Source organism: Uloborus diversus, chromosome 2, assembly GCF_026930045.1.
Source record: "Uloborus diversus isolate 005 chromosome 2, Udiv.v.3.1, whole genome shotgun sequence".
NCBI lineage: Eukaryota > Metazoa > Arthropoda > Arachnida > Araneae > Uloboridae > Uloborus > Uloborus diversus.
In genome coordinates, this window is record NC_072732.1 from 106,941,813 (window position 1) to 106,966,620 (window position 24,808).

At 33.8% G+C, this 24,808-nt stretch overlaps 1 protein-coding gene across 1 annotated transcript in view; it reads left to right on the forward strand.

The window, feature by feature from the left end:
• Positions 1–898: 898 nt before the first annotated feature.
• LOC129235320 (queuosine salvage protein-like) overlaps positions 899–24,808 on the forward strand; it is a 35,200-nt gene continuing 11,290 nt past the window's right edge. The window contains 4 exon segments of the mRNA XM_054869055.1: positions 899–1,026; positions 6,015–6,113; positions 7,992–8,219; positions 19,265–19,414. Of these exon segments, the coding sequence (XP_054725030.1) occupies positions 6,015–6,113; positions 7,992–8,219; positions 19,265–19,414 (477 nt within the window). The 5' untranslated portion in view covers positions 899–1,026.

The following is a 24,808-nucleotide window of genomic DNA, read 5'->3' on the forward strand; positions in this document are numbered from 1 at the left end:
CATTTATTTCCCAACAATTAAGTTTCAAAACACTCTATTAATCTGATTTCAAGTTCAAAGCTTTGATTTTGAAGGGGTTTTTTTTTTTCGTGCACAAAATCAATGTTTCGAACATAAATTGCTTAAAAATAAATAAGAATCGTACAAACTGCTAAATATATTTCGCATGTGCTTAGAAAATATGATTCAGTCTTGAATATTATTTTCTTTAATAACAAAAACAGTGTAAGCGAGCATGAAAATAAAAAAGCAACGACGCTACAGCAGAATGACAGAATGTAAACAAACAAAAAGTTACGGTTAAACGTGTTTAAACTAACGCTAGTGTAAACGCCCGTTTCGGCTCGCGGTTTAACTTTAACACCGTTTAAAAATAAACTAGTATATCTCGGCCAGTGTAAACGGGGTATTAGGAGGATTTCGGTACATGTGATCACGTTGATGTTACATTACTTCTACGATTTTGGGACGATTTGTGCTGTTTGGGTCCACTCCTTCGTCGCCCCGGGGCCCCCTGGGGAGGGATCAGAATTTAAGAAAGACATAGAAGAAAGTTTCGTGATTGCCACAACATAATAGTTAAATAGTCGTCTCAGACAAAAGTACTCCCACTACTTTGATTGTCCTCCATTTTACTTTCTATCTCTAGCTCTGATTAGCAGCACTCCAGTATTAGCTACGTCAAGAGGCTAGAGAAAAGTTCGGAAACAATGTCGAAGCCACCCATTTTTTCCTGCATACCTTCACTTTTACAGGTATTTTGTCTTTAAAACTGCAAGTATGTATTTATATGAAGGAAGTCAACCCCCCCTCCCCCTTTCCAATTTTCTCAAAACTTTCTAAGTAATTTTTGTACAGTTTGGCAGCACTTTGCGATTAACCACTACGCATGCGCTGAGGCTGAATAAACAAATGGTGTTTGTTTTTGTTTACATTGAGACCGGCAGCTTTTGTGAAATATTAAATTTATGTTTTAAAAAAGAGGTGTATTTTTAAACCAAATATTTGATCTTAAATTCAAAACAGGTAAAAAAAGCGTCACATTATTTTTATTACCTATTTCGTCGATATTATGTTGATGCATTTTTATTTCCCCTGAAACCAAATTTGGCAGACAGCCTTTTTTGTTAAATCAGGGGTCTGTCCAGGATTTTTCACAGGGTCCGTTTTTTGTGAAAAATAAAATAATTTTGTGAAAAATCAATTATTTTTGTGAAAAATCAAATAATTAAATTTTTTTTCTTGTAAAAACGAAAGCTTAGACTCTTGAGATGGTGGAAACTGCATCATTGACACTTAAAGTTGAGTGTTTTCTCTCTTCTCTGTTGAGAATATCATTCTTGAGTGTTTTTCTAGTATTTGAAGAGAGGAGGGAGGCATCGCTCCCTGGGAGATGGGCACCCCTCAAGTATCAATATTTATCTACCATTCTACATCATGTTAAATTATACTATAAATGTTTTTTGTATAGTATTTAAAATAACTGTAAGAAAAAAAAAATAGGCAGGGGTTCAGCATTTAACTTTTTAACCCAAGACACTGTTTAAGAGCACAGAGTTTCGTTCAAACCTTATAAACTCCGTGATTTTCACAAAAATAAAAAAATATTTTATTTGTTTACCTCTTAACTAAGCGTACTAAACATCGAAAATGCGAAAAATCAGATTTCCACAGTGGATGCAAAGAGATTGCAATCCTCAAAGTGAAGGAATCAAAAGTATAAAAACGGCTTGTAAAATAAATATTTTTGATAAAATTTCTTTTGAATTGCATTTTAGAGTCCGATGATAAACGTATCATTAATATCTGGACACAGTTGAAGCAAAAATAAATAAATAAAATAAAAAATAAACCATCGATTCAGCCTTTTAATTATTGACTCATAAAAGAAAATGGAATTCCCCTTTAAAAACTTGAAATAAGCTTTGTTACAAAAATAAAGAGACTTTTCATTTATTTGCATACTAATAAAGCGAAGTTAGCTTGAAAAAAAGAATGAAATATGATTCTCATATCGGATGTAAAAAGATTGCGTTTTTCAAAATGTAGACATCTATAGAAAAAAATAACGGTAAATAAAAGTTTATTTAAAGTTAATTATCCTTTTCAGTATCGAAAAACCAAACCCATATAACTTTCTCCCAAAATAACAGTTTAACATCGCACCACCAGACACTAAGTGGCGATAAGTTTAAATTTTGTAACCCTATCTGAATATATCACATCCGCCCCACCCATACTATCCTTTGCAGTTCTAAATTCATTTCACTGTATATTATTGATGCTTAAATCATGAGTGGGGAGAAAAGTGCTTACTACGCCTATTCAGAGAATGTTGACGCTTTTCCAAAGAAGTTTACAACAACACCGCTGCATAAAACAAACAAGCAAAATTATAAACCAAACCGACTTTCAGCTGTTAATTTCTTTCAAAGAAACCAACAACAGGCATTATATTTATTTGGCGGTAGTAATTATTTATGGCTTGCAGGAGCATCACAAGAGTGCCGATTTTTTTTTTTTCCTTTTGCAAAATTAGCTGATTTTGTATAAGTTGATTCCTCTAATTTAACTTTAAATATGCTGTATTATTTTAATTTGAGATTTGCTCTTTCAATAAACAATTTGTGAAAGATCCGTTTTTGTTTACCAGAATTTTGTGAAGGGTCCGTTTTGGTTGATCGGATTTTTGTGAAAGGTCCGTTTTGGTTGATCGGATTTTTGTGAAAGGTCCCTTTTGCTTGATCGGATTTTTGTGAAGGGTCCGTTAACGGACCCAAATTTGCTCTGGCCAGACCCCTGGTTAAATGCTAAATATTTAATAATTATTTAACAGCAGAGCAACGTAAAAGCACGCATTTAGAATATTATCTCATTTGGAGACAAATAAATCCAAAAAGAGTTCAAATATTTATAGCTCATATACTTTTCAAGCATAGTACATGCTGAAATAAAACTTTGACACCCTAAACGAAATAACTAAAAAATGCATCGGATATTTATCCTTTCTCCAAAATTGAAGAACATATATTTCGAGACATCATCATTTATGGTATCAGGGTTATCTATTTTGTATAGTTAAAAGTTATATTATCTTCTCCAAATATCATTTTCATTTGTCATCTTATCAATTCTTCACAGCCATTTTCTTTCAAGATTTGCAATTTTACCCATCCCATTTTAGGTATCTTTCTAAGTGTCCTAGTAAATGTTTCAAATTGTTGCAAAATTCAAAAAATTTTCAAGAAACATATCCAATTTCAAGTATTTTTCAGTATTCCATTTGCTGGGAAAATGGAATTCAAGAGCATAGAAACCCAATACATTATATTTTCCTGCCGTGTGTAGGTAAAGAGTAGTAACTCTGAATTTTTTTTTTTTTAAAAACATTTTTGTCATCTGTTATATCACGGGACGCGGGAGCGTCCCGCCCCGCCAAGGAAACCAAACGTCAGCAGCCAACAGAAGCAAATCCACCGCCAAAGACAAAAGGAAATAAAAGTGACCAAGACCAAGATTACACGACAGAACAAGTTGGGGTTTTTTGAGTTTTCCACCCCTCTGTATCTCAGCCCCATGAAGACCCCCGGAGTTGATTTTTGGTACACTCAATCTCTAGTGGCCCCTGACGCCCTAAACCAAAATACAATCCCCTGGACCATCAGGGGGAGGAGGTATTAAAGTTATAAAATCGCTGTTCAAAAAACTTTTCGCTTTCTTTGACAGGGACACAGCCCAGACGAAAAAAGGAATCAAGCTGAAATTTCGCACACACATTCCTTGTGCCCTACTGATGTCCCTTTTTCTGCCATTTAACCCCCCTCCCCTTCCCCCCTTGTTTTTACCCCTCAAATTGTACCTTCCCGGGGTTCTATCACAGCCCCCCGGGGGGCTACGGTAATGATTTTTTGTATACATATTCTTGGGGAGGCCATTGAGTACATATACAAAAATTAAACCCCCAGGGACATCATGGACCGGAGTAATTGAAGTTTGAAAATCACTAATTTTCCCTAAATTATTATGTACTTACTCTCAGCTCATAGGGTTTGTTTATCTCGGACTGCAATTGCAAGGTTAGAACAGATCTAACAGTTATTCCATAGTTGTCTTAGGAAATGAAATTCAATCAAGACTAAAACATATCCAACAGTTGCAACTAGACGTTAAATCGCGGATATCACAAATTTGCCACAGCAACTGCGCATGCGCGCAGACTTAACTCATTGGGCTTTCTGTTTTCAGATTCTATGTTGTTTGTTTATACTTAAGCAGAGAAACAAATTAATGAATGAGATTAGAATGCTGTCCTCACCCCCCTCCCCCCCCCCCCAGTTTTGCGGATACGAAATTTCCTTCCCCCTGTTTTTCAGTTTTTATATATTTATAGAGGGAAGAAATTTTAAATGTCGGCACGAAACTGGGGTTAAACTTACAATATTTTACGTGACAAATTATATGAAACCGTACGCATATGAATACGGCGCATATAACTTTTTAATTGAAAGCGAAAAATAGCACTTTTTTATTGGTTTGCTTATTTTCTAAAGTAATGGATTTTTCACAAGCAACACATAATTAATTGAAAATATATGAAATACGTGTGTGGATATCGTGCTTTGCAGTAATTTGTTAGCTGAAAAAAAAAAAATTAAGCAAGACTTTTAATGAGCTTAGTCCGCGCACAACATGCGCATTTGCTATGGCAAATTTGGGATATCCGCGATTTGACATCGAGTAAAGTTGTATAGATCTTCTGACACATTCAAATTTAAAATATTTAATGGCTTAGTTTTTTTTTTTTTTTTGCTTGGTGATAACATGCATTATTTCGTCTTTTAAATGAACTTTTAAGCAAAACTAGGTAGTAAACATGACAAAGAGTTCTATCAAGAAAAAGATAAATCACCAAACAATTAAAATTATCCCATAAAACGTAAAATAATCCACGATTTAAGAAAAAATATAATTAAACAAGAAAGTGAAAAGCTAGATTAAAATAGCCCTCAACTTGTAAAACATTTAAAGAAACTTTCATGAAAATGTTGAATAATCTGTCAAATAAAGAAACTGTAGTAGAATTTATTGCGAAGTTGTAAAATACTCGAAAACAATATAATTTAAAATATAGTATTTTATTATCCAAGAAGTTTTCTTTGCAACAGAGAGGATGAAAGGATTGCAATAAAATTCAAACTGCCCAATTCTTGCAAAATGAACATAGAATCTTAATAGTCAGAAAATAACTTCACGTAAAATTAGGCTAGTCATTATTGTTCCTTAAAAACACAAAACAGCGTTGTTTCAATTGAAAATTTTCTGACTTGAAGTTCTCAATTCTAAAAATACAGACAAAGTAATAATATCAATGCAAAAAGATGTGATATCTCATCAAAAACAACCCTGTTGTAAAAATTTCCCCGCCAAGAAAACCTTTAACTTTTCCGCACAAAAAAGAAAACCTGCATCCTAAACCCAAAAACCCTCAGCCATAAAAAGTTATGATATCTAGTTTGCCTGCTAAGTATCTGCCAAACTATCATCCTCCCTCTTCTCCTTTTTCATCACAGCTACTTCCATTAGAACCTCCTCCCACCTTCAATTCCTCAGAAATATGGATAGATCTTTTAAATTGTTTATCTTGTTTGGAGGGAAGCTTTTCAAAGTGAAGTGGTTGCTTGGTGAGCAGGGTTGTTTTTGATGAGATGTTAGCTTTATTGGGCATGGGCTTGCTTATTTGATTTCTGCAGAAAACGTGTTCCTTCAAATATCTCAAAAATTCATTTCTACTGATACTGCCATTTACCTGCTCACAGCAGTGTTGATTTTATGTTGTCAATATGTCTTCAATCAGTACATTCTGACACGTTATTTTTTTAATATTTTGCTTTCTAAAATTATGATTATAAAATTAACTAACAAAAGACAGAAAACATTAGCTGAAACTGTCTTCTTGACCAACCCTTTCTTCCTGCTATAGAATGCTTCTCAACTGATTAGTTTTTTTTTTCCAGATGATGGCTATTCCCCCGAGAGACTCTGCTGAACTTATTGCACGCATCGCTAAAAACGTTACAATTTCAAAAGATGGAATTTTGAAGGCTGTTAACTTTGTAAGTATTTATAAATGTAAAGATTTTTACATGAAAATGTAATTTCATATGTTATGTAATGCAGCATGTATGTCTGAAAACTTGATTTCTTGTTAAAAAGCCATTCCATTTCAAAGCAAGCAGGACATGTCACTTGACCCTCACAGATTTTTTTTTTTTTTTTTTTTGAAAAAATTACAATAGCTAAAACTGATGAACTTACAAAAAAAAAAAGAAAAATTTTTATGATGAAAAAAAGCACCTGTTTACTGAGTTTAGGATTTATTCCAATGCATTTTCACAGACAGATGGTTATATGAATCCCTATGTACTGCAGTTTATAGCATATTTTTTTGTAATCCTCAGATGCATACAACTTTGGAAATCAAGTTGAAATTTTTCAAAACTTATGATTTTTGAAGTGAGAATACTCAAAAAACTCATTAAAAAAAATCTGGTTATGGGCGTATTTGCACATTTTTAGTGGCTACTAAGGGTATACCCCCAGTAATCCATTACGCACAATATGTATATGCAATCATATACATACTATGTCATAATATGAAAATTTTTGAAGATTGAGGGTATATTCTATATGTCTAAAAAATGTTTGAGAGTATATGACGTATATGGAATATACTCTGACACCACTGGTCCAAGGGTTTTCAAACTTTCCCGACTCGGAACACCCTTTAAATAATTAGAAATTTTTTCACGCCACCCTAGTGTATCTCTATTGTATAAATTCTCATATCAAAACTCCGTCCAGATTTGGAAGCCTTATTGAAACAAATATATTAGCAATACAGCAACAACTCTGACTTTACTGGTGAATAAAATGGTACAAATTTTGTTTCCCAAATGTTCAATCAATAGACATTTCCTAGTTTCACTGGCTGTAACACGTCACAATCTTAGAAAAGGCGACTTGTAACCTTTTGGCGAAAATCTTGCAAATCACGTGGCCAATGGTGCACAAACTAACAGGACAATGTTCGGTCACACACTGCAAGGGTCTTAGGCAAGGGTGCCCATATGGAGAGGGAGGGGGGGGGGGGACAAGTGGGGACTCAAGGCCCCCTCCCTTTGAAATTAGAATTTCCTTGCTTTTAGTACTTTTTTCTTTGCAAAAATGTAAAAACATTTCTCCAGCAATTAATGAATAAGTTATTAAAATGTCAAAATTTAATAACTCTAATCTGTACTGAAATCGGTTTCTATGGGGAAAGTACCCTGCTAAACCATGGGGAAAATATCTGAGCCCCCCCCCCCCCCGGGACTTCCGTCTTCCACATTGTAAACTTCTCTAGACTGTGCAATGCCCTGATTTGTTGTAAACTGACAGCCTGTAAGTTATATCAAATTAGTAGCACATTTACAGTAACTGATATGAGATGACGTAGGACATCGTACGAGATTGCTATGTCTCAATGCTCGATTGTATTGCCTCGTATATTCAGGCTAGAGGTAGTTCAATAGGGTACTTAAACCTCCATTCATTTGGAATTTTTCCAGTAATAAATGATCATTTTGCTTTTTGTTTTTACACTCCATTATCAATGATGCCATCACATAATCAAACTTAGTTTCACTCTGACAACTTCTTCTTGGCGTGTCTTTTTTTTTATATACATATAAAGTAAATGAAGTTACTTTGATTGAGATATTTCCACATTAACTTATATTCTTGAAGCCAGTGGGCTATTAAGAGTTAAATGATACTGTTCAAGAGTTTCATTTCACTTACTTATGCATGACCTTCAACCATTTTGTATGACGTCAGGATAACAGAACTTTATTTAGTTCATCTGCTAATTTATGTATTAAGTGAACTACTGTTATATATTTCAACAGGTATTTTGTCGCAAGTTTTTTATATGTGTCCAATTCTTTACTTAGGTCGTAAAAAGTTTTGAGGAAGAAAACATTGATTTAAGAACTTGGAAGAATCATCCACTCAATCCCAAAGACCCTATGCTTCCATTTACTGTGGATTGGATATTTCTGGTTGACACTTTAAACTTTTCTTTCTGGTCTGAGCCTGGCAAGGAGTATAGAATTACTTTTCATGGTGAAACTTATACAGGATACTGGTCGTTATGTGCTGCTGTTAACAGAGCCATTGAAGTAGGTTCTATTTTATTTCATGTTCTTGGTTTTTGCAGTATTATTGTAATAATTTTCAGTTTTCAGGCTATTTGTTAGTTGAAATATTTTGTTAATTGTTCATACATCTATATTTTATTTAAAAAATTTTGAATATGAAAAATAAAAATAGTGAAAAATCTCTCTTCTTTCTTTTCTATTTCCATTTCATGCTTGAAGAGTTAATTTTTTTTTTTTTTTTTTTTTTTTTGCATATTTCACTCCTTTAAATGAATTTTACTCCTTTAAAAAACTGCAAAGGAGTATTTTCCATGGGTGCCATATGCAAAATTTTAAGGGGGGGAGGCTCAAATATTTTCCCGGTGATTTAGTAGGATAGTTTCCATATAGAAACCAATTTCAGTATAGATTAGAGTTATTAAAGTTTGACATTTTTAATAGCTTATTCATTAATGGCTGGAGAAGAAGTAATGTTACATTTTTGCAAAGAAAAAAGTACTAAAAGCAAGGAAGTTCTAATTTCTAGAGGGGGGGGGCTTGAGCCCCCACTTGTCCCCCCCTATTTGGGCATCCATGGAATTTCCCCATCTTGGAAAAAATCCTAGCAACGCCTCTGAATTAAGTAAAATTCAAAATCTACCCTTCACAGCAACCTGAATGTTTGATGAAAATACAAAAAAAGCAAGATCTAAAGTAATTCAAATAAAAGTTCTGCTATAACACTGAAGAAAAAAGCATATTACAGTGAAAGCCCTCTATTATGGACATTAACGGGACAAACGTTTTTGTCCATAAGAGAGGATGTCTGCTTTACAGAGGTTTTTAAATTAAATTAATTTTTCTTATTTATTTATGTTTTTTGAAATCTGAAATGAAATATGTTTGAATTCTATTCTTTCATATGTGCATATATTTTTTTTAATTTACTACTTTTTACCAACATATGCATATTAAACAATTATTTTATCTGGTTTAATTCAAATATTACAATTTTGCACACTCAAAGAGATTTAAATAACAGATTTGCAAGAAATTATATACCTAATTTGTACTTTAAAAAAATTGTTCGATTGACATCTGTTGATATGTTTTGATCGATGAAAGTCTTTCATTTTTGAAATGTATCTTAAGTTCTTGTATCAAGTCTAGTCCTTTAGGATCGTTATGTTTAATTGAAAATTCCCTGAGTCCATCTAATATGCTTAAAGCTTCGTTAAAATGTTCAATTGATTTAACGTCTTCTTTTACGGGCAGTTTATCTTCATCGTCATCCTCAATTATATGATTTTCATTAATTTCACACACTATGCTTGCAATTTTGGTTTCCCTTTCTTCAGTGAAAACTTGGTCGCCGACAAGATCATAGTCTTCAGCGGTTACTTTTCTGAACCCTTCTTGATGCATTAACAATTGCAAATCGGATTCATCATTGTCACAAACAACTTCGTTCTCAAATTCCTCTGTGGCAGATCCTTTTTTGAATCCAACGTGATGAAAGCAACTTACTATTGTTTCTTTTTTAACATCCTTCCATGTATGCTTAACTCTTTAAGACCGGGAAGGGGGGAATTTTTTACTACAGTTAAGTCCTGACTTTTTCAACCAAACTATTTTGGGAATGGAATCGTCCACTCTGAGACCCCCATTGGCGGCATCTCGTCAGCTCTTGTGTGCACTAATTGCAGGAGGCGTGGTAAGCTGTCACCTTAATTGCTGTCGCGCTTCAGGCGCGCGGCCTTTTTCGCTATTTCCCTAGTCTAGTGTTTATCGCGTATCTTTCTTGTTGGTTCAGCTGTCTGCGATCTATAGAATACATGGGATGTTTCAAAATTACGAATAAAACATCTGAACCAGAAAAAAAAATATTCAAAAATCAAAAGCAACTTCTGAATGAAGAATTTCAAAAGGAAAAAAAATAGAACAAGTTGTGCATGCATGAAAAAGTTAGAATGAATATCAAAGTTTCTTCATTTCCCCTTCCTCCCAAAAAGCAGGCATTTTCACAAGTTATTAGCTATCAATCCTTGTAGTTGTATTGCCATTGGGAATTGTACATCACTGTCATTTGTCCCATCAGTTGAAAATACTTCGGTCGGAAGAAAGGATCTTTGAGGTGGTCTCACAGCGTGACTTTCCATCAGTTCCTACCCATATTGCTAATCAGTTCGTTTTTTTTGGATATCATGTTCAGCTTACAGCGCAAAATGCCTAACCTTTCTGGTAGCTTTAGTTTTTGGAAACGTTTCCCCCGATTTCAATTGATTAAAAAAGTTTGAGCATAGCCAATAACTTTTATTCTTTTGCAGAATAAATAAATTACAAAACATATCATTCTTTTTAATACATGTTTTTCTTTTTAAGTTATTGAAAAAGGTTACAATAAAATTATAAAACATTCTTTTTTTTAGAAATGTACATATTTTTTAGATTTTTAAGAGACATATTGTAGAAATACAGAAAATCAAAAAATATATCTCTGTACATGTGTTTAAATCTATCCATGTCTGTATACATCTATCTATCTATCTATATCTCTATATTTTTCTAATTTCTTAAGGAAAAGGTAAACATTGCCAATGTCGTAGCTCAACTTATTACAGCTGCACTATACATAGCACGACACACAGCAATCTTTTTTTTTTTAAATTAAATCTCATCCTTAACCGAACTCTTCCTGAAATTTTCATTGTTAGAGATTCCTAACGATTGTCGCGAGGCAGACAAACACAGAGCAACTTATTTCATTATTTTAATATATATAAAGATAGATATGTATGCATAAAAAATATTGCTTTGAGTGTGAGTGAGATATTGTTCAGAAGAAAATTAGAAAATGCTGTTTTGAGATTACATTTTTAGAAGTGCAAGTTTTTAATATATTACTAGTAAGTATGACTTTACTCAGAATGTTGAACTCAAAAGGAAAAGTGATCCTTCGCTAGATTAAATATTTTATAATATGGTAACGCAATTCTTTTTTTTCTCCCATTCTGGGAGAATAGTTGCCAAGGCATTTTCTTAAGTCACCAGAGCGACCTAAACCTTGGAGTTGGTCGGACCATGCTTACATAATATACATATTATGTGTGCGTATATGTAGTTATTACCTCTTGATGTAATTATGACCTCATATCTCATTTTTTGTTGCTCTACTGTTTGGGTAACAGTTGGGTGTGTGGGGTAGAGGGGGACGCAGTTTATTTTCAAGGGCCCATTCAAGCTCTTAACAGATCTGTTTAGATACTTTTTTAGCTCTGATTTGCTAAGCATTGCTTTTGAGATTCTAAAACTGGAAAGAAATAAGTACTTTGAGGCTGAAAATAAAAATAATGAAAAAAAAAAGGTTAATAGATGGCGAAATATTGTAAGTAGTAATTGCACACCCGTGTTTCAAGGTTCCTTGTTACCCTGAAGCATGTATAGGCAGTTATTTGCAAAGTTTGTACTTTATTAATGTTGTTTTGTATCAGTTTTATCATAATTGTACATTAATTTATAAACCCTAGAATAGCATTCGTTTTTAAAAAGTGGTATAAAAAAAGTTAGAGTTAAAAGTGCAGGAAATTGAAACGACAGCGGATTCATCTTTTCTCATTTTTTGAGGAAGTCAAGCGACCTCAAGTCATTAGCAGATCCCCATTCATGCAATTGTTGCTATCACTTGCTAAATAGCTATTGGCACAAAAAAAGTATCTTCTTCAGGAAGGTCTCACAGTAGGGGTCTTCTTCTACCCACAACCCCTGAGCTCGCGGAAGTCGGGCGGTCTCGGATCTAAGCTACAAAGGCGTATTCGGGCGGCCTGGGTCTTAAGGAGTTAACCCAGCTGATTGCATCTGACACATCAATTGTTTTGGACAATTCGCTACTTGTTTTAATTACTTCCATTTTATTAATTTAATGCTTCAAAACTACTTGTCTATAATGAATTTTAAAGGCTTGAATTATCCCAGCATCCATTGGTTGGCATTTCGATGTTGTGTTAGCTGACAAGGTGATCTCTATATTTTTTAAGTCTTTGGGATGTTATGGCACATTGTCTATGAAAATAACATGCCTGTTTTCTCTCCCCAACTTCTTATCTAAAGTTACAAGCCAATCAGATATGATACTGGTTGTCATCCACGCTCTTCTATTTGAATACCAGTCTGCAGGTAATTTTTTTAAATCCAGTCCTTTAAAGCACCAAGATCTGGCTGCTTTCCCGATGACAACTGGTTTAATTTTGTACCATCCATGCTGGCACCTAACAAAACTGTCGAGCGTTCTTTGGAAATTTTGCCATCCAGAGCAGTTTTCTTTCTGTAAAGTCAAAGTTTTATCTAGTTGAGCTCTACGAAACAAGCCAGTCTCATCAATGTTGTAAATGTCACATGGCTTGTAATTTTCAATTAAACTAGGCATTTTCTCAAACCATTTCTCGCAAACGTCGGCATCCACATCCATGAATTCATCACAGATTTTTTTTTTAATACGATATCATGGCTCGTTCAAAAACGATCTTACCATCCATTGGAAGCTTTGAAATTTTCTTTGCAAATTTCAGCAGCTGCTTCCTTTGCCTTTTCTTGCAAAATACGGCCAGAAATCAGAATATTTTTGCTTCTTGCGGACACAAACTATTTAAAAACAATTTCATCCATTGCAAGGGCTTTAATTTTAGGAAATTCTTTTTTCTTCTCTTGGTTTCCATATATTAACCATTCTTTCTTAAACTTTTCTTTTCCTTTTAATATACAGCAAATTTGTGTGTGTCCTGCCCCAAACTTTTCAGCAATGTTCCGTATTCCAATTCTATTTTTTTTTTTCTGCAAAATCTATGACTTCAATTTTTTCTTTAAGAGAACAGGGTTCGCGTTTACGCGCTATAGCGGGTTTTTTACGCAAATTCGCGGGAAAGGGACGCAACTTCCGCGAAAAATCGGGTCCCAGGGACCCAGAAAACCTAAAAGATAAGAACCGGAAAAAAAATGGGGGGAAATGCTAAAGATCTATTTAGTAAATGCTTTTAAGCTTCAAAATGACCAGGAGAATCAACAGAAAGGGACTAAAATGACCCTATCTGTTTATCAGCTATTCAAACACACCCAAATTGTGGACCAGTCAATGGAATTTTAGTGATAAGACTGGAGCTTACAGTGACCTCCTGGGCAGAGCTCAGGGAGCAAGTTCACAAATAGCCCATTGTACTGTATTCTAAGAATAAGCTTTCCCTCAACTTTTGTCTTGAGGAAATTCCTAAAAACAGAAATGAAGACTAAAAATGAGAGAGGTTTTCAATGCAATCTTCAGGATTAATACAAAACAATTGTACAGTAAAAATATTGCAATTTGGTATTCATGTAACCAGAATTACTTTTGAAAATCATCATTTTGCATCCCCAATAAAAAGAGGGGAGAAAAAAATGGCGAATATTTTCCAGATCGCGCTAACACAAAGAGTTCAGAACTTTACATTTTTCTTGTTAAATTGCTTATGAATACTTGAATTTTATACAAAAGCACTTTAACCTTGTTCTTTTTCTAATAATTCATCTCTTTCTGATGGGTTATTTTTATTTGGACTTGCAAAAGTCGGGTATTAATCGATCGCGCCATTTTCAAAATGACCATTTTAAAAATAGAACAAAAATCAAAACAGATATTTTGAACAAGTCAAAATAAACTCAAATATACTGATTTAAGATTGCAAATGAGCAATTTTCACACTCATATGAGAAAATGTTTCGTTTTTGCGATCGCGATTTTTGCGTTGGGTTCATTCCCTTGCGATTTATTATTATTATTATGTAATTGCCAATGATAATTGGGAAGGGGGGGGGGGTCTGTTTGCTTTTTTCACTAAGAAAAATTTCCAGGAAAACAAAAGTTAAGGGAGTGCTTTTTGCTTGATCAATCAGAGGCACTTGTTTTATATTTTATGGTAAAACCCATTTTTAAAGTAAATTTTGAGTTAATCTCATTGTAACTGACCAAATAGTTTCTCACATAACTGAGTCTTGCAAGTGTATTATTTGAAAATAATTTTACAATGATGAAATCACAAAAAAATTAGGGCAAAAAATAACCAATTTATTTTATTTCATGCCTTCCCCCCCCCCCCCCAAGTATAAATATTTTTATATTATTCATTTTTGCACTAAGATTTTCTGTTTAAAATTTAAGGGACTCATTTTTTCCACCAAAGGACCCTAATCTATTTCATTAATGGGTCCCTGGGACCCATGTTACGGATAGTTGAGCGCGAACACTGAGAGAAAGAGTACGACGCTGACGATTAGTATTCACAGCCATTTCCATTGAGAACAATTAAACTACTGAATGCTTTTACTGTTAAGTTTACTTTATGGTATTGCATTGGCTTTTACTCTCTATAAAATATTTTTGTTAGATGGCTCGTCAACTCGGCGCCACTTTCTTCTCTTTCCTTTTTTTAAAAATTTTGACGACTTGATGTTTTATTGGTATGAGAAATGCATTTCGGTGTCAAACCAAAATTTTTTTGTTACACAGTAGATGCAAAATAAAATTGTAAAGAAATGTTTTAATATATTTCCATATAAGCTGGTTGACTTAGCATTAAATGTAGCCTTTCTAAGGAGTAGCTATTTAATTCTCAAGTTTTAAATACTCTCCGATAAAAAAGATATATCAATGTAAATGGCTGCCAAAATAGTGTCTGTGTCCGTATTTGATGGTGTCCGTACAAGAGGTTCCAAATACATTAGGTTTAATGTCTTTCTGGCGGGGAATTAAAAACTGTCCGCATAAGAGGGGTGTCCGTTAGGAGGAGTTTTACTGTATCTGTGTATGCTTGGATCTGCATACCCGCAGTGCAGACAGGCCCACATCCTTAAGAAGCCCAACAGTTTAAGAAATTGAAACGAAAAATTGAAAAAACAAGCACCAAGACTAATTAATGTTACAAATATACACTGCTGGCGAGGAGCCGCACAGATTTTGTTGCAGGGGGGCCCAAACTTAATAGATTTGGGCCTGGATGTGTTACTAATGAGAACTGCAGTTGGCCAATAGAATATTTTTAGTTCAAGTTGAACCATACAAGTTGTAATTAATCAAAAACAAAACCAGAAGCAACAAAAAACCACATGAACTTTCAAACTTTTAGTTATTTTTTTTCAGAATGAGAAATTGTTCCAGTTTTACCCATTTAAATTTCATTGAGTGCTTTCTGAAATTTTTTACTTCATCATAGGAAATAAACAGTGCCGTATTTAGGGGAGGGCAGACGGGGCTACTGCCCCGGGGCCTCCACAACAAGGGGGCCCCCACAATAAAAATTTTACAAAATATCCTAACTTTCACAGGTTGAAAATATTGGATATATACATATATATCAAAATGTTTGGATATATATCAAAGTATAGGATATTTTCGAAAATATGATGATCTTTTCCAATCCTGATTAGGGGCAGGGGCGGACTGGCCATGTAGAAGATGTGGAAAATTTCACATGGGCCTAACTTGGGCCGTTTTCTTTTTTCAAAGTCAGTTTTAGTTTGCAAAAAAAAAGAAAAGGAAGTAAAAGAAGAAAAAACAATTAAGCTAGGCCGGCCGATCTTGTGTATTTAAAAGTCGCAGTCAGTTGTCTTTTAGACCATTGAAAGAACTGCAATTGGGGGGGGGGGGTGGTCGGAGAGGATGATGATTAGATGGTTTTCCTCTTCCAGTGGTCACTCTTTTCTTGTCAAACTATTGCCGTATCTTGTTACAAAGTGAGAACACAATGGCTTCATGGGGTAGTCCTTCGCCCAAAGTGAAGCCTTAAGGGCAGGTGGTGTCTCTTGCTATCTCTGTTGGGAATTGATGTTTCCTGGAATTCTGTTATAAGGAGTGGTATATTGGGGGTGGGGATGTTTTTCATGGCCCTCTAAAGCTGTATGGGAAATATTACATTGATCCCTTTCCTTCATAAGAAAAAGACTCCATCCGATAACATGCAAACGCCTGCCAAGAAAGTTTTTTTTTTTCTCTCTCTCTCTCTTCGTGTTTACTATTAATTTTCCCGCCCCTTTCTATATAATAGACGGAGCCATGTTTTTTTCTCAACCAATTAGATAATCTCTCTCTTCGCAATTTCGTCTCTGGGAAAAATAACGAGTTATTTATTATACAGCGTGGAATTACATCTGTTTTGAACCAACAATGACAAGAACTGTTTATATATTTACAGGACATTTTAATATTTTTAATCATGTGTTTGCTAAAATTTTGTTGTTTTCAACACTTTAAATAAAAGAATATGAATTTAAAATAACCGTTACTTTAAATTAATTTGTTTTCGTTTATTAAAGTTCAAATCTAAAGTCCTTGAAAATAACTAGATTAAGAGTGTTTGAAACTCCTAAGCAAGGTGTGCTTCATTTTATTTCTTACGAGCAATACCCGCACAGCCATGCCTGTGCTAAAAATTTAAAGAAAATCCGTTGAATTAAAGAAAAATTACATCAAAATTATATTTGCAGTAGCTTTCAAATGCAAAAACTCCATAATTCATCGCCAAATTCGCCAAGCGACTTTCTAAATAAAAAGCAAATCAATTAACATACGCAGAATGAATTTAAAATGAAGTAATAACAGTAAAATATTCATAAGCAGCGAAGGGAACTTCCTCCAAAATGTTTAAAAAGAAAATAATTGAAAAAATGTCTGCGAAATGGACCTAGTGTTATAGTTGAAAATTGTCTGGAAAGTGGATCTAGTGTTATAGCAATTTCTCGAAAGAGAAGCCTTGAAAATTTATCTCAATTAGAATCGCTTATACCTCCTGTTCTAATTAATTGAGAAAAATGGAACAAACATCATTTTGTTTGAGAAGGAAAACCAGTTTAGGGATGGGGGACTTTTTACCCCCTAATTAACCGGAATTTAGCTTAATTAGTTAATTAGAAAAATTAATTTGAAATTTAGAATTTCGGCTTCGAGGTTCAGACTCCCGGGTTACGTTCGAATTTTGTTCAAAGTTTCAGAGCTGTAGGTGCCATGGGGACTTCCGGCCATCGAGTACAAACAAAGAAACACCATCACCTTTACATATATAGGTCAAACAGTAAAAATAGGTAATATGTTACTCTTACGTTTCCCATTTTCGAAATCTGTACACCATTTCTTTTAAAGCATTTTTTACTATTGATCATTTTATATTTATTTCATTGTTGTATCTATTGTGAATTGGAGGGTTAATCAAAAATTAATCGTACCGAAAGCCAATGTGACCAAGTAACAATGCATTATATTTTCTCCTTCCTCAGTCTTTTTGTCTGTCAATTGCTGTCATTGATTTATTGACACAAAATTTAATTATCCTAATTTGAAAAAGAAACTCAAAATAAAAGTTTTGTTCTCTTATTTTTTTCCTGATTTCTTTTGTTCCAATCACTCCTTATAAGACTTCTAAATGCAGAATTTTATACCTATTTTTCAAAATTTTCTGAGGGGGAGAAACCCCGGACCCCAAAAAATTGGGGGTGCAGGCTTTGGGATATTCCATACCTCACTTACAGGGAGACCCCTTATATTGCTTTCTTGATATCATTATCCGTTTTAAGCTCAATCCAAAAACGGACAGCAGCCAACACATTAAAATTTTTTTAAAAAAAAGGTAAAAAGCATGGCTTTAAAACAAAAACTAAAAAGACGCTTTCTTTCGCCAGCAACAGAAAAGTTGTCATTATTACAAAACGGGGATTTAAAAAAAAAATTTTTAAGGACATGTAGTCTTCGAAAAAACTTGTTCTATTCTTTTTTTTAATGAAAAAATCACTAGAAACTTTTGGGGTTGGGAAAAATACAGCAAAAATTTTTTGGATAGGGCCGACAATAATATTTTTCCACATAAAACTTCCAGGGGCAGTCCACCCCTGATTAGGGGCCTCCACTCCTTCGTTGCTCCGGGGCCTCCACACTTCCAAATCCGGCCCTGGAAATAAAGTTTTAGAAGTCATTTTAACTGTGAGTGAAAGCCTGTAGTACAGCCAAGAAATCATTCTCAAGTTTCTTCCTTTAAACATTTAAGAACCATTATGCCAAAAAGGAAAGAAAAGGAATGCAAAACAGAAAACGACATGTAAAAATCTAATCCTTTACGGAAAAAGTGAACTTTATTGCTGAAAACATTGTTTCACTGGTGTAGTTTATCATAAAACTGGGATTTTTTTAATTTTTGGTACCAGGATTCAAGGAGTTGAAATTTATTAACGTTACATTTTAGTTCCTTTACTGTAAAGAACAGGACTTGGTATTTTGCTCTGATGAACATAAAAACTTTTTATGTTTATATTAAAGGAAATTGACGGTAAAAAATATTCGTCTACACTTTAAAGACAGTTGATGTACGCTCTGAAGACAAAATCTTCAATTTCTGTGAAGGATGCAAAATTTTTGTACATTTCACTGTATAGATGCTGTAAATAGAATAGGAAGAGAAAAAATCTCAAAAGTTTCTTTTCCTGCTATTTTGGATCATGAGGCAAAATTCTATGATAAAAAATAGTGGGAAAAGAGACGAAATTAAAAATACTGAGTAAGCAAGATAGATACGAAAAAAAGGGGGGGGGGAGGCTAAAAGCTACCAACTTCAAGGAAATCCCTAGAACACATGTCTCTGTTTTCCTTCCTCAAACTAATTTCTTGAAAACCTTCTTTCAACAGTAGCCTTGCTATGGCAAAAAATTAGACATTTCACACATGCTATCATTGAAAAAAAATCATAAAAAATATTAGAGAAGTGACAAAAATTGGGGAAAACGAGGAAAATTACAAAAAAAGCAGAAAATCCTGGATCTGAGCAAGAATCTCATGCTTGTGTTGTGGAAATGTGTCCTCTATGTTCAAAATCAATTTTATAAATTATCAAGTACTAATAGTTTATAAATTGTATTTTTTTCCTGTTGTTAGAACATCAGAATCTAATTATTCTAAAAAGATATACTGTTATTACTTTTATTTATTTATTTTTTGAAGATATCGCAAGCTTCTGTAAAGTTTATGTTCCTCAAAAGATTAAGTGCTGACGTTGTTGTGTAACAGCTTTTATTTTATTTTTCAGGAAGGCTATAACATTACTTCTCCAGTATATTACTCAAATGTGTCTATGGATGCTCTGCAGCATATATTTAGATCTGATACAGGGACTGAACTGCCTATGCTAGCCGAAAGGCATAAAATTTTAAATGAATCTGGGAAAACTCTTGTTGATGTAAGATAATTCTGTTTATTTAATTCTTTCATAAAATTTTCTGCCAGCTAATTCTGTAAAAAAAAATAGAAAGGATTTTACAGTAGAAACCTTTGTTTCTAAATAAATTAGGACAGAAAAACAAATTTGAAATCAAGTGAATTCAAGGGAATGTAAAAACAAAAAGAAATTTAACATTTATTGCTCTTTTATTTGCAAAACATACCATGAAAAAACAAAAGCATAATAAACCTATGAAGCTAGTGATGAAAATATGTTTCACACAGGGTTGGCAAGTTTTTGCCGGAGGCGGAAAAAACCATGGAAAAAACCACGGAAAAAACCACGGTTTTTACCGCCTGGCAAAAATAGATTTTTGCCAGTTTTTGCCAAAGTGGCAAAAATAGATTTTGTGTTAACAACTTACGGATAGTTTTTTTCTTTTTATATAAAAGTAAAAGCATGAAAAGATTTTGATAAAAGGCTTCGCCATTTTCTGTAGAGTGAGCTAGTATCACTAAAAAGTAGAGTGAATATAGAATACACATATTGATCAGCTTTTTCTTCTTTTTAAATTCCTCTCTTGGCTATCCATTTTCCCAGTAAGTGAGAAAAAATGCATTATTTCTTTAGTGAGGAAAAGTTAATATTTTTCTATATTCAAGTAAATATTCTGTTATTAATTAAATAACTTAAAAATCTTAGTGTTATCAAAAAAAAGTGATTAATTAAATATATATATATAATTAGAATTCAATTTTTTATATTAATTTACTAAGCTTAACTAGTACACATTCCTTCGCATTGGCGCCCATATACAAAATTGTAAGGGGGGGCTCAGATATTTTAACCATGGTTTAGGAGGATATTTTTCCCATGGGAAAAGATTTCGGTACAGATTACAGTCATTAAAATTTGACATTTTTAATAACTTATTCATTAATGGCTGGAGAAGAAATGTTTTTACATTTTTGCAAAGAAAAAAGTACTAAAAGCAAGGAAGTCCTCATTTCTAAGGGGAGGGGGGCTCGAGCCCCCCCCCCTGCCCCCCCTATATGGGCGCCCTTGATTCTTTGTTTTAGCATTGAAGGAATTGGCTCATTCTGAAAAAATTGTTTTAGCAAACATTTAAAATCTTAAGTTTTGCAATTCCAACATTTGTTTTTTATTTATTTTTCACCTTATAAATTAGAAGTAACATGGAGAGACATAACTAAAATATTAAAGTGCATTATTTATATTATATTGTCACTATTTCTTGATTAACACTATAATGCTACTTTATTTGCAATTAGGTTTTTGCCGTTTTTTCCATTTTTGCCGTTTTTTTTCCATTTTTGCCATGGTTTTTTCCACCGGCCCGGCAAAAATACCTTTTTGCCGGCAAAAAACCCAACCCTTTTCACAAAATGATCGTTTATCGACATTTATTTCATTACTCTACAGCAGTGGTTGCCAAATTTTTCCACATTCCATCCCCTTTGTTCCGACTAAACAACCCGTGACCCCATATGTGTACTAGAGATAAGACGGGCTCAGGCTCTAGAACTGAAAATAGGTTTCGGGCTCGGGCTCAAGCACAGATATTCAATCGCCAATCTCCATACAAATTCAAAGCAAAGAAACATTTTCCTACTGCGTGAAAATGAAAGGAACATTTAAATCAGTTCAATCAATGTCAAATGTTCCCCCCCCCCCCAAAAAAAAAATAAATAAACACTTATTTATATTGTTTTTTTTTTTTTTTTTTGCGATTACTATTACAATATGTCATACAGTAATGCATTTGAAGTGGAACATTTTAAGAAAATTTAGAAACTTCTGTTAATGAAGAACATTTGACGTAACAGTTTTCATTAACAGAGAGATCATGTCAAACTGTAGAAGGCTCCGTTTTTGATACAAGAAAGTTTTTTTGATACGGGCTTGGGCGGACTCGGATTTTGGTCCGAGACAATATCACTCGGGCTCGGGTACAAATTTTCGGGCTCGGGCTCAAGCATAGATATTCAATTGCCAATCTCCATACAAATTCAAAGCAAAGAAACATTTTCCTACTCCGTGAAAATGGAAGGAACATTTAAATCAGTTCAATCAATGTCAAATGTCCCCCCCCCCCTCCCAAAAAAATAAATAAACGCTTATTTATATTGTTTTTTTGCAATTAGTATTACAATATGTCATACAGTAATGCATTTGAAGTAGAGCATTTTAAGAAAATTTAGAAATTTCTGTTAATTAAGAACATCTGACGTTTTTCATTAACAGAGAGATCATGTCAAACTGTAGAAGGCTCCGTTTTTGATACACGAAAGTTTTTTTTGATACGGGCTTGGGCGGGCTCGGATTTTGGTCCGAGACAATATCACTCGGGCTCGGTTACAAATTTTCAGGCTTGGGCGGGCCTGGGCTCTCAAAAATGAGCCCGAACTCATCTCTATTGTGTACCCCCACATATATAAATGCATTTTACAATGTGGGGTCCCCAATATGTATAACTATGTGGGGGTCAGTCATAGTTGACATTGATTCAAAGGAAAAAGAAAATAGTGCCATATTTTTCTCTTATGTAATTGTTTAAAAACTAAATTATGATATAAATAAATAAATACCTTTGTGCGAAATGAAAGGAACTAACCAACATTTTGTAGCACACACACAAAATAACAGGTTACTGCAGATACAAGTCTTGGGATTTCAAGGAACCTCTTTCTTCTGGGCCTTATTCAGAACTTTCTAATGATCCCTATGATAATGAATTAATGGCTATTTCTTTGGCTGTCAAGTTCGCCCAGTCTATCCTGTTGAAAGTTAAGTGCTCTGTTACTACTTTTATTGCTAATTGGACTAGGTTTTTTTTCTTTACCCACATACATAAAGCTGGTATTCCTTTCAGACCAATTGTTTCCAATATTGGCACAACTTCTTATAAACTTGCGAGATATTTAGTTTCAGTGTTTTCTCACCTTAAGAGTCAATCTATTTATTCACTGTTAAAAATACGACTGCATTTGTCGAAAAAATTCATGATTTTGCTCCATTTAACACTTTTATGGCTTCTTTTGATGTGACCTCTTTATGAACATTCCAGTAGAGGGTTCATTGTTGTGCCTTAAGGGTAGACTTTCTGAATTTCATTTTACCTCTAAGGAAATTGACGAGTTAATTTTCCTTACTTGAACTTGTTTAAAACAATGTTCTTTTGTTTTTAATAGCAGATTTTATGCTACGGTGGAGGATCTAGAGCCAGGGCCCACTCTAGTAGTTCTGCCGCCCTAGGCGAATTCGACAAGTGCAGCCCCCCCCCCCTTGAATTTTTATAATAATCATATATTAATAAAATAAAAATATAGGAAAGTGCTTAAAACTAAAGTGAGTTTCTAGTTAAATTCCAAACTGGGTTTTGAAGACCTAAGCTCTGGTACACACTCTAAATTATTATTATTATTATTTTTTAGCATTAAAGCAGTGAATGTTATGGTGCTGAAACAGATATTCATACTCAAAAAAAAAAAAAAGTTTCAACTTCAAAATTTGCCGTCCCTAAAATCTGCTGCTCTAAGTGACCGCTTACTAGAGATGAGTTTGGGCTCATTTTTGAGAGCCCGGGCCCACCCGAGCTCGGAAATTTGTAACCGAGCCCAAGTGATATTGTCTCGGACCAAAATCCGAGCCTGCCCTGAGAATGAAGGAAACTTTCTTGTATCAAAAACCAAGCCTTTTAGTCTGACATGATCTCTTGGTTAATGAAAAATGTTAAGTCAAATGTTCTTCATTAGCAGAAGTTTCTAAATTTTCTCAAAATGCTCCACTTCAAATGCATTCCTCTATGATATACTGCAATAGTAATCAAAAAAAAAAGAAAAAAATACTGTAAATAAGCCTTAAGTTTTTTTTGGTGGGGGGGGGGGGCGGTTAAATTTTCACAATGATTGAACTGATTTAAATGTTTGTATCATTTTCTCAAAGTAGGAAAATATTTATTTTCTGTGAATTTGTTTGGAGATTGACGATTGAATACATTTGCTTGAGTCCGAGCCCGAAACTTACTTTCGATTCCAGAGTCCGGGCTCGGGCTGTCGGGCCCGGGCTGAACCCGTCTCATCTCTACCACCTACCCCCAGGAACCGGGCCTGGATCCGGCTGTGGAAAACCCAAATAGCCATATTAGTGACATTTACATGCATTACTCTGAAATTAAGCAAAAATTACAATTTCAATTTTATGTTTGCTATGTTAATAAATGTTTTGTTGTTATGAGCCATATTCTGCTTAGTGTTGAAGAGGCTTTAATAATTTAAACCTCTATTGATCCTCATATTCAATTATTGTATGAATTAGAACAAAATAAATTGCTTCTCTTTCTCCATGTTCCCGTTCCTCAAACAGTTTGGTTTTGAAACTACTGTTCATCTCAAACCTTTTGCTCTTTCTAGACCTCCTCATAGCCTATTTTCTCATTCACCTAATCAAAAATATTCTGCTTTTAATACCTTTGTCTATTGTAGACTTGTTATTCACAGGAACTTCTTAATGCAGAACATAACTATCTTAGAGCTGTGGCAATTGATAGAGACTATCTGCCTATTTTGATTGACTTCATTGATGAAAAAGCTTTCTAAAAATCTCAAAGTAATGTTCTCAAAAGAACTTTCATAACTATGAATTTGTTCATTTTGCCATTCTTTCCTTTTATTAGTTTTCCGGTCGCTAAGATTCTAAAACATTTCCAATTCCTGGTGTTGTTTTCTCCAATTCATAAACTTTTGTTCTCCTCTCTTATGGACTTTATTAATTCTCTTTATTGTTGTGGAATTTATAAAACTAATTGCACATGGGGTCCTACCTATGTCGGAACGATCTTAAAGCCATTTTTCTGTACTTTTGTATTCATTCATGTAATCTGTCTTTTTTTGCCTTCTTCTTTGAGCTCCTATGGTTTTTCTGTTGTAGATGTTTATTGTTCTGTTTTTCGAAATATTTTTTCTGTCTTTATGTTTCTATTTCTTGTTTTAATTTGAACATATTTTGCATTTTTTTGTTGTTTTCCTGTATTATGTTTATTCTGCCTTTTGCTAAATGTAACTATTGATTTGTTACAATTTTTTTCTAACATAAAATTTATTACTAATTTATTAACTAGCAGTTTCATTTTCGCAGCAAAATTTATTATTATGGGATTTTTGGAAAATTTATTGCTTAACAGTTTTTTTCTTGAAGTTAATTATGCAATAAATTTCAACTCTAAGTTTCATTTTGTCTTGTTTGTTTTGTTAATTGCTATTTTACCTGTCTGCTGTTCATTCTCATTGCTTTTACGGAAGGTCTTTACATCCAAAAGCTCACTATTTTGCATTGAAAAAAAAGAGTCCTTGAAACCCCAAAACAAATGTCTGCAGTAATCCGTACTTTTGT